At 39.8% G+C, this 11,017-nt stretch overlaps 1 protein-coding gene across 1 annotated transcript; it reads right to left on the reverse strand.

The window, feature by feature from the left end:
• Positions 1 to 508: 508 nt before the first annotated feature.
• On the reverse strand, positions 509 to 10,382 carry myef2 (myelin expression factor 2). Its single transcript, XM_069173495.1, has 17 exons — positions 10,213 to 10,382; positions 8,935 to 9,137; positions 8,094 to 8,146; positions 7,110 to 7,117; positions 6,905 to 6,998; positions 6,418 to 6,609; positions 6,174 to 6,327; positions 6,002 to 6,051; positions 5,853 to 5,913; positions 4,135 to 4,257; positions 3,716 to 3,760; positions 3,520 to 3,624; positions 3,299 to 3,394; positions 3,011 to 3,070; positions 1,276 to 1,460; positions 1,036 to 1,087; positions 509 to 892 (listed from the first exon to the last, which is right to left on the reverse strand). The coding sequence occupies exons 1-17, from the start codon at positions 10,320 to 10,322 to the stop codon at positions 729 to 731; spliced, it is 1,755 nt and encodes a 584-aa protein (XP_069029596.1). The 5' UTR covers positions 10,323 to 10,382; the 3' UTR covers positions 509 to 728.
• Between the last annotated feature and the right edge of the window lie 635 nt (positions 10,383 to 11,017).

Raw genomic sequence — 11,017 nt, forward strand, 5'->3', positions numbered from 1 at the left:
ATTTTGGCCTCGTCCTTCTTTAAATGTGTAAATCAAAAAAAAAAAAAGAGGAATCATCCACACATCTCTGATGAGCTTTTTATGAGCAGGAGTCGTGCTGGAAGGAGCCATAGATAGTAAAACAAACTGTTTTAGGTAACTCCAACTTGTTCAACTTGTTCAACTGTGTTTACAACTACCTGCAATGGACTTTCTTGTTTACATGGACTTTAGACACTGATCTACAATTATAACTACATCTATATAACCAACAGTCCCTCTGAAACATCCACCCATCCGGGAGCTCTGGAAAACTACATAGCTTCCTGTAATAAGCATTGAAGGCCACCTTATGAAATAAATTTTCCACAGATGCCTGCTTTTGTGATTGCTGTGGAATTTGCCCAACTTTTAAGAGACCGATGTACAGCAGTGTTGAGCAATAACGCTTAATAGAGCAACACCTCAGGGAACAGTTTACGAGATGAAGAACAACTTCAAGACTTTGATGAAGTTTACAACCACCAGGTTTAAAAATTAAAAAGTTTATTCGTTCAAATGAACTGCCCAACCAATTAAAAAGGGTTTACAAAACAAAGATAAAATAGCTATGTGGTATATATAAACAAAAACTGAAACCGTGGACACGGAGATATGAAATAATTGTGTTTTTAAAACAAAACAAAAGCTCATTGGCAAGGGGGCTGAATGTGTAAGTGTGTTAGCTTAACTTCTACAGTATAAAAGCTCTAGGCGTTACGATCGATGCGGACGTCCACCTCTCGGCCATTGATCTTGGTTCCATTCATCATCCTGCAGGCCTTCTCGGCGCTCTCAGCGGAATCAAATCTCACTGTGCCACATCCCTTTGACTTTCCATTCTCCATCTTGATTTCTGCGAACATCACCTGACCTGCGCGAGACAAGAATGAGCAACAAACTCAAACCCTTTTCACCTGAAACTCAAAACCTGTCAATTTTGTCTTCAACGGCCATTCATGAAGTGTTCAGGTGGTTAAGCAACAAATCATACTGGACAATTTGCAAAACACGTACCACAGTGGCTGAACTTCTCCTTCAGCTTTTGCCATGTCAGATCATAGGACAGCTGCAACAGCAACGTTCACTTCAGTCAATACACTTGTCGCCATTAATATATTATACAAGCTAAATGACAACATTCAAGCAAATGGAAAAACTGACATCAATAAAGTATGAAGTGCAAATACATCACAAGTGACTGAGAGGTAAAATATGCTAATCATTAAAATGATCATTTATCTAACCCACACTTACATTTCTCACAAAAATCTGGCAGCCTGCTTTGGACCCAGAGCCTCTGTCAGACATGCCTCCACCCATGTGGCCTTGGCCTCCACCTCCGTAGCCACCGAAGCCGCGGTTCATGTCCATTCCGGACATGCCCAAACGGTCAAAGGTGGAGCCCATCCGGTCCATCGACATATTGCCCATTCCACCACCTACAATGAACACACACACACACACACACACACACACACACACAAAGAAACACACCTAACTTGAGAGAGCAAATCAAACCCATGTGAAGTGTGTGCAGCAGGGTAGTATGCACAGGTTCAACCTTTTCACGTGGCTTTTCATCAAGTTAGTTTAATGACATGTAGCTGGAGTTTATATTAACACTGTAGACCTGGATCGTTATTTTTACTCCAAAGCACCAGCGATCACAGACTCCATTGTCACCGTGACACTGTTTAAACAGGAGGTGCAGACTTTTTCAGTTTGTATTCTTGGTCATCAAACAAACTCCACAAGGAGGAGAGTCAATAGATGTTACGTAAATGATCTTGTGGATCCAAAAAATTCGGCAACACTCCATTTCCCGTTTGTTTTTCGTGCACAACCGTACGTGTCCAAGATAAAGGCTTTTCATACATAATGGTGCTGACATCATCATGAGCAAATATCAATGAGGAGCCACTGGAGCACTTTCCAGTAAAACACTGGAAACAACGGATGAAACCCTGATAAGTCAGGAATTGCAGCAATTTTCATTCATGGAGCTACTGGCATTGATGACACCAACATATCAAGTAATATACGCAGGACTGTGATGAAATGGCATTTATCTTTAAAGAATGCCATGTTCACTGTTGACTGAATTCCCCCCCAAAAAAATACAAATAAAGGCAAGACATGCTCATACCATACCAAACATGTATTGCAAGACACACCCAGTGCAAATAAGGGTTCTTCATTCTTGGCAAAAACATTTGGTGGCGAGCCACACACACACGACATTTTTTTTCTTCATAGTTCTACAGCAATTTAGTTTATAATAAACTAGGACATGTAATGGGTTATTTCAGCTAAAACAAAGCGGATTAAAACCTGATCTTTTCTCTACTGTTGTGTCCATTTCTGCCTGCTCTCTGCATTTCGCTGGATGTGCCATTCAAAATGTGATAAATTATGTCTTGCACTGGTATACTGAGCCTCTCCGGGCACTTGGTACATATAAAACATGTCGGTAAATGTAAGTATCCGATCAGACTATCAGCAGTTATCAAACAGAAAAGGATGGGATCGAGGCTAAACAAAAATAACTCGAGTCGGACTGTAATAAACGTTACACGGGAAAGAGTCTTTCTGTTGCCCCTGTGGCCACAATATCATTCACACACACGTCCCAATGTTGTCCGTGTAGCTCAATGTTGATCCGACTGAAGTTTGTTTCATACACCAGTATTTGACTGAGGTCATCTCTCATTAAAAGGACAGTCTCTTCGACCACTAGGCCTCCTCGTGACGCAACAACTTTTCAGCAAGTCATGACACTCAATGACTTACGACATCAAGGTACATTTGTTTTTACTATTACAGGACTGGCTGTATAAAATCTCAAAAGACCATAAAATGATCTAATAAAATTCAAACGTCAACAGTAAAGTCCCTTGGTTGTGATAGTGTACTGTAGTTTACAAGTACCCGCCAATCTAACATGCATATATACACTACAGTAAAAGAACTGATTTAATATGTCCTGTACCTATTCCAGTCCCCATGTGCCCCATGCCACCACTGCCCAAGCCTCCTCCAAAACCTCCACCTAAAAAGGAGAGAATGCAAGTTGGTGTGGATTAGAGAAAAAGGTAATGCAACAATGTCACAACAACAAATACAAACAGTCTCAGGACAGAAAAGCACACTGAGAAAAAAGCATCTCCCATCACAACTCAAAACCAAGCCACACGGAGGAACCTGCATAACACCCACTGTGTCTGGTGTTTAAATATGAAAGGAATTCAGGACTGTCTGAAGTCAGAATATAACTTACCCATTCCTCCAAAAGAGTCCCCAAATCCACGATTCATTGCCATGTCACTGTGGCCAAAGTCCCGATCCATTCCACCCATCCCTGCCCGGTACATATCTCAACACAAAGAAATAAAAGTGACCTTAGACTGAAGTTACCTGGAACACAACGTCGCATTTACAAAATACTGACATGAAACTGAACCTCATCTCTGTCCAGTGTGAGTGACAACACTCCCTTACCACCCATTCTGCCCACTGGTGCCATGTCTCTCCCTCCAAAGCTGCCCATATTGCCCATGTTCTCCATAGCGCCAAAGCCTCCTCCACCACCACCACCACTCATTCCTGTCGGAAGCAGCGCCAAGTTTGAACATCACAGTCCCCTTAGCGATGGCCTTTCATTGGGAAAACGTACCAACGGTAGCAAAAATCTTACCTCCTCCAAGTCTGTTCATCCCACCAAATCCTGAAACATCCATACCTGTGACAGAAGAGGATGGCAATCAGGCTACGTCGAAGCACAACGCAACATGTATGAAAAGCCATCTAGTAGGAGCTGTGTTTCTCTTGTCTCCTTAACGAATATTGAGGCTACGTCGGACTCGAAACACGAGCCACGTAAATGTCAGCCAAAAGAAGATGCTTGAGTGGTTTATACATGAACTGCGTATGCTTTCTTTTCCAGCATAATACAGATGTTGAAAGCTGTGGATTAATACTGCCCCGAGTTGGTCAGCCAAAGGCAGCACTTCCTTGGAGGGACAGACGGTTTTGCAGCACAGTATATAAGCATTCCTATTCGTGAGAGCATTTTCTGCTCAACACCAACCAAAACTATTTCAAAAGGTGACTGACCTCCAGGTCCCATGGAGCCCATGCCGCCGCCCCCTCCTCCTCCACCACCACCACCGCTCATACGGTTGGCATTTATAGGCTGGCCTCCAGGCCCCAGTCCCAGTCCAATACCACCAAGGCCCCCTACACAAACAATACACAGGGGGAAAAGGGGACATTTTAACTAAATTACAAGCACCAATAACAAATCAGGTTATATACCACATCAACATCTGGAGTTGAATTAATAATCAGTCATACTAGTGGCATTGATCACAACAGACGTTGAGAATTTTGTGCACTTAATGCAAAGTTGTCGAGTACAAAACGAAATGTGGCAGGACGTGTCTTGATCTTTTAGTGCATCTGCAATGCACCAAGCCTCAAGAATGAAGCACAGCTCAAAGCATACTAAACACTAAAAGCTACACCGACATTGCTGTTGGGTACAACAGATGTTATTTGTACACCAGTGGTCATATGGTTAAATTTGTGAAATATTTCAGATCTAATTTTAGTCTCAGTTTTTACTTCAGCGCAGACATCACAGCTCAGTCCACTTCACAAATACCAAGTACACCATATGATGGGAAACTGCTGCAACTCTAACTAACTGACAGGTCTTTTAATACAAACACCTTCAGAAAAAGTTAGTAATATATACATATATATGCAAGCAGAGAAACACAATTATTTCCACCTTTTAAAACTGTTCATGTGTTAAAAACACTTAACTGCAGTCTATTTCTTTGATCACGTCTTTGTGTGCAGCAGGATGCAGACCGGAGACAACATCAACATATTTAGACTTCTTTTTTTTAACATCAAAGCAAATATCTATGCAATTTTCTAAACGTGTTCAAATGTGTCATTTATTCCCAGAGGGTATAATCCACTTAAACGGACAATCAGTCCCTCCAGAATTTTACAGAATTTTCTTGTAATTGCTGCATTAAAAAAGTGTTGATTTTTCAGCAGCTTTTCTTAAAAATTGTGATGCCATTTTTTTGTTTTTATTATTATTTTTTCTGCAGTAAAATTGCAAGGATAAAAAGGGTTTTTTCAACTTCAACCAAGTAATGACAGAGTTATATGTAATCGCTGTCTTGGATACATGCACGTAACATAAATAGGTGGAATCATATTTATGTTCCATCTGTTGCACTCTCAACTTAAAAAGAACCATGGGTTTAAAGTTAAAATTGCCGAGTTATTAAAGTGATGTAGCTTTACAAAATAGACAGTCTGTAGTACAGAATATATGAGGTACGTCCTCTGTAAAAATAAGGTCTCTAAATGCTTCTAAAAGAATATTAATTTAACACATCCTAAAGACAAAGTACAAATGAAACTGTCGGGTCATTTAAAATTGAATTTGGTTGTGTAACTATCATGAAACGACCACATTTTCCATTAACCCATCACATCCAGGTTTGCGTTTTTTTTTCCCAGTCAACAGACATGTGGTTTGTTTCGGTGATGGGAGAAGAGATAGAAGAGCATTGCTGACTGATAAGGAGTTCTTTTTCTTGATAAAGCACATTTTGTTTGGATGGCTTACGATGTTCTGTAATGCCCTCAGCAGAGCTTCGTGTACTTTGAATAGAAGGAAATCATTGGAATTTTGTAAATTGCAAGGCCCTGCAATTTCCTGGAGGTACTGAACAATGTGCGAGCTATACTCAATACCAGGAACTTACTACTCAGGTTTTGAGTTTGATATCAACAACTGTACTCACGTGGCAACTGAGATGTTTTTTCGACTTGACGGAAATCATCAGGCGGAAGAGATTTCTCATCCTGCAAGACCACAGAACCAATGTTCATCTTTGTTCATTTTCACATCCTTTGCACAGCTTTAGTTATACAAGAACTAACAATAACATACCATTTTAACATGCATCTGTCTGTCGAAGAGCATCTGTCCATTGAACATGGCTGAGTCCTGAGTCAAGGAGACGGTCACAGTAAAATTGTAAAGCATTCCTCTGTGTGCCTATTTCTGGGGTTTTTTCTTCTTCTTTCTTTTGACTAAATTTACATTTAATTTTGAAGGATACATATGGCCTGCACAGCCTCCAGCGACTGCTCAAAGGTCACCGTTCCCATCCCACGACTCTTGCCATCTTTATCCTCTTTGACATCCGCTCGTTTCACCACACCTGCCATGCAGAACACCTCCTTTAACTTCTTCCAGCCCACCTTGAAATCCAACTGTAGGACAAACCAAACACAACACGCTCACTTTGACATAAATAATCATCACAAGCTACATTTGGAAATGATTTCTTGCTAAGTCCTCACATTCGCCACGAAGACCGTGTTCCCCAGCCGCCCAGCCTGCAGCGCAATGATGACCTCAGGGGGGATGTTCGGATTGTTGGCAATGGAGGGCGGGACGTTCATCCCACCCGGCCCCATGTCCTGCCCACGGCCTCCCTGTTGACCTCCTCCCATGCGCTGCAGCACACGCCGGGCATGTTCCCCATCTGGGTCCTTAAATAAGAAATGGATTACAATTTAATTCAAAAACACTTAAGTGCATAAAATATACAGTTATTTATGACCACTTACAACTCTTTTTTACTTTGTACGAAAAGAGCAACATGGAAAAGAATGTGTCAGTCGGTCTTACAGAGAAGACCAACATGTATATTAAGTATAGGCAAAAAATTATTTATTTACTTCTCAAAGCCAAAATAAGCATTTGTGCCTTAAAAAAAAAACAACAACTTTATAATCAAAAGGGCTCAGATTTGCTCTAATGATTTAAACACAATTTGGTCCTCACCTCCTTGATGTTGAGTGGTCTTCCACTTAGGTCATGCTTATTCATAGTTAACACTGCCTTCTTCACAAATTCCTCATCTTTGAACTCCACCACACTGTTGAATGAGGGCAAATGGAGGCACCAGATGAGTCCATGAACACACAACATAAAAAAAAAAAAAAAAAAAAAGTTCCATACTCCATGAGAAAGTAAGGTAGCTTCTTACCCACAACCCTAACCAGGGGGCGTCATAGGAGTCCAGGTAGCACACATGGAGTGAACAAAATACAATTAAAATCAAGACAAACCACCGGGACATAAAAAAAATCTAATGTATGAACATGCTTGTACTATTTTTCTACAGTGCATGTTGGCCATAATTTACCTGCTGGTTTGAACCAGCAGATTTTAGGTTGTGTGTAAGTCTACAGCAAACAAGATATAAAGTCTACTAAAAGCAATTTAAAAAAAAATGATATACATTATAAACAATGCTGACAATTGATACGTTTCAAATACTACATAAGCAATATTAAATTGCATTTATAAAAGTTCTGGAAAAAATACTTACAGACACCTGTGCATTTAAATTTACCTAAAACATTTTAAGGTTTTGAATTGGACACAATTATCATGGTAGAAGATTTTTCTTTAAATGCCATTACCAATTTATTTAATACAAAGTTTAGGCGTAACCAGTTTTGACTTTAATAAAAGAAAAAAATAGTATGGTTCATCTTTTAAGCCATAATAAGCATTTTTGCCATTTAATTTAAAAACGTAACCGTTCAAAAACACTACAATGTATTTCAAGTCTGTTTTGGTCCACTGTAGAGAAAACTGTGCCATATAACAGAATTGTAATAAGAGATTTTGAGACATGAGGGTCAATCAATGAGACAAATCACACAACCCACATTTCCCTTTGGAAAATGGCTAAACAAACAAACTTTTAAACCAATTGAAATGACAACAACAAAAGCAAAAGTGTACTCTTGGGTAAGTTCATTAGGCTACTTTTCCAAAATCAACAGGACATCTCCCTTTCAAATGAATATCAATCATTAGCCACCTATCAGGCTCTAAACACAACCTACAGTATCTCCAGTTCAGTAGACCCAAAGGATCAGAGCCTAAAAGAACACTTGATTAATAAAAGCCTGCTGAGGGCATTTAAAACCTCGTGCAGCAAGTTGGCCACATCACTTACCCTTGACTTTCCTTCTGCATCCTTAAAGAGCTCCACGTATGTAACCTCACCAACTACATGAGACATACAAAGGAAAAATACCAAAAGAACAAAGGAATTTAAGTCACCAAGTCTTCAAGTCGCTGTTGGCCTTGGCAATGCCGCTACAGATGGAGATGTCCCATTAATGATCAACAGTCAGCCCAGACCAACATCCCACCAGACAACACCATGCCTTTCTGGGCAGTGACCGAGACACCCAAAGGCCAAGGCCAGAGAGAAACACAGCTACATCAAACCTGGGAAATTCAAAAGACTTCAACATGATCAGTTTGTCAACAGATTCCATTCATGGCAGTTGAGTTATAAACTGACCTTTGACCCTTAAAAAGGCCACTTGAGACCCCCATAATTCAGAAGGTAAAACATTGCAATATTGTCATTCATATCATCAAGATTCACCTTCAGCAGATGCAACAAAAACATTCAACAATCAATTCTACTACAGGGTTGAGGTTACATTTTGGAGCTGGCAATGCCATAAAACAAGTGACAATATGACTAAGTTCATCTTCCTTTTCTCAAATACATATCAGCCCAAACTATATTGGTATCCATCCAAATTTGTTTTAATTAAAAACCCCAATAACCTAAAAATCACACTAATGTTGGTGCCTTAGTATCTGCACTAAATACATCCAAAAAAAAAAAAAAAAAAAAAAGCTACAAACGAATTGACTAATACTAGAAGCAGGATGTACCATCTGGTGACAAACAAAAACAAAAAAAGTTCAAGAACTTCTAATCAGCTGAAGAGACAGAGAGAAGTGGGAGACACCGTCCCCATCACTGGGGACATTACCTTTCTCGCGCATGAGATCTTTAATTGCCTGCCACTTCATGTCATAGGGGATATTGCTGATGAACACCCGGTTCCTATGACCACCCTTCTTTTCGCCGCCATGCTTGTCTTTGTAGGGATGGTAGCGGTTTCCTCTTCTGCTCCCAGAGGACTTGTCTTTAGCGTCATACTTTTCGTTGGAAGAAGAATTTTCTTCAGCATCCCTGCAAAAATGCACAGAGCTGCAGGTCAGAGAGCCAGAGAGCCGCCATTTTAACACACTTTTATTCTGGAGGAGGAAAAAAAAAAAAAAAAAGGGGGGGGGGGGGGGAGGGAGGGCTGCAGCTTTGTACAAAAACTCTGCAGCCAGAGTATCAACAAGAACCAACACAAGATCACGTTACTCCAGTTTTGCTGCTTGTAACGCTGAGGATTGAGTCTAAAAACGCTTCTTTTTGTTTTTTACTTGCTTTTAAGGCTCTTAATGGGTTCAGCGCCTTCATACATGTCTTCGTATCCGAGTACGTCCGGAACCACTTCCTCTACTCCTTTACTCCTCTACTCCTCTACTCCTTTAGGTCTAGTCGTGCAGGCTGGTTAAATCTTACAAAAACAATACACAAATCAAAGGGGAGCAATAAGATGTTTGAACTTCTGATCGTGCAAACTTTATAAAAAAATAAAAAAAAAAAAAACTCAGCGACAAGAGTTGTAACCGAACAAGACATTTGATTAAAAAAAAAAGTGTTAATGGTTTAAATTTACCGTTTAAACTCTGAATATTTATAGTCGTGACATTTCAAGACTTAAAAAATGGCGTTAATTCAGCTTCCTGTGCAGCCTCGCGGTCCTTGTTAGCGGCTAACGTCGCGGTATTGTTGGCGCGGGAGAGCGAATCACGCAATCCGAGCCTGAAACGACGTCTACAAACCAAACCCGAGTGGTTTTTAATCACAATAACTCGGAGTATCGGCCGGATTTACGTTGTGAAAGTCTAACGAGCGGTTGAATGTCAAGACTCGTGTTTAGCTTCAGCTAACAGTCGAGCTAAACACAACTGTTGTATTACGAGACTCCCGAGAATATATTGTACAGCTCACTGATGGACTAATGTTAACAGTAAACATAATATCCACCAGGCAGGTAGTTCACGTTGCAGTTTATTTGTTTTTGTTTTTTTTAAGACCACAAAGGGTTATAGGGCTTTTGGCTATTGTTAGCTAGGACTCCATTTTAGCTACGGCAGCTAACGAGCTACACGGGACTGAAAGGACAAAACATCCTTCTTTTTATATTTACGTTTTCACGCCATTGGGTGTTTCTTGAGATGTCTCGTCGGTTTCGGACTTGACAGGTGAAGGTGATTCTTCAAGCTTCGGCTCCTCGTCAAGAGTTACAACATCTGCCATGTCGAGGTTTGTTTGCCCCGCTGTCGCTACGCAGTTCAAAAATGTGCAGTTGAAGACTTAGTGCGGGCAACGCGAGATTTGGGAGCTGTTGCTAGGCAGCCTGGCTGAATAGAATAGAATAGAATAGAATAGAATAGAATAGAATAGAATAGAATAGAATAGAATAGAACAGAATACAATAGAACAGAATAGAATAAAACAGAATAGAATAGAATAGAATAGAACAGAACAGAATACAATAGAACAGAACAGAATAAAACAGAATAGAATAGAATAGAACAGAACAGAACAGAATACAATAGAACAGAATAGAATAAAACAGAATAGAATAGAATAGAATAGAACAGAATAGAATAGAACAGAATAGAATAGAATAGAACAGAATAGAATAAAACAGAACAGAACAGAATAGAACAGAATAGAATATAACAATAGAATAGAATATAACAGAATAGAATAGAACAGAACAGAATAGAATAGAATAGAACAGAACAGAATAGAATATAACAGAATAGAATAGAATAGAACAGAATAGAATATAACAGAATAGAATAGAATATAACAGAATAGAATAGAATATAGCAGAATAGAATAGAGTAGAGTTTGGAGTCATGGGGAGTGTTTAATGAGCACAAATTAAATGGGATATTCAAAAAGATTGTTCATGTCAGTCCTGCTTTGAGAGAAATGTTTGG

Source organism: Embiotoca jacksoni, unplaced genomic scaffold (assembly GCF_022577435.1).
Source record: "Embiotoca jacksoni isolate LCO1_2020_lvr unplaced genomic scaffold, fEmbJac1.0.p SCAF_6, whole genome shotgun sequence".
In the NCBI taxonomy this organism is placed as follows: Eukaryota; Metazoa; Chordata; class Actinopteri; family Embiotocidae; genus Embiotoca; species Embiotoca jacksoni.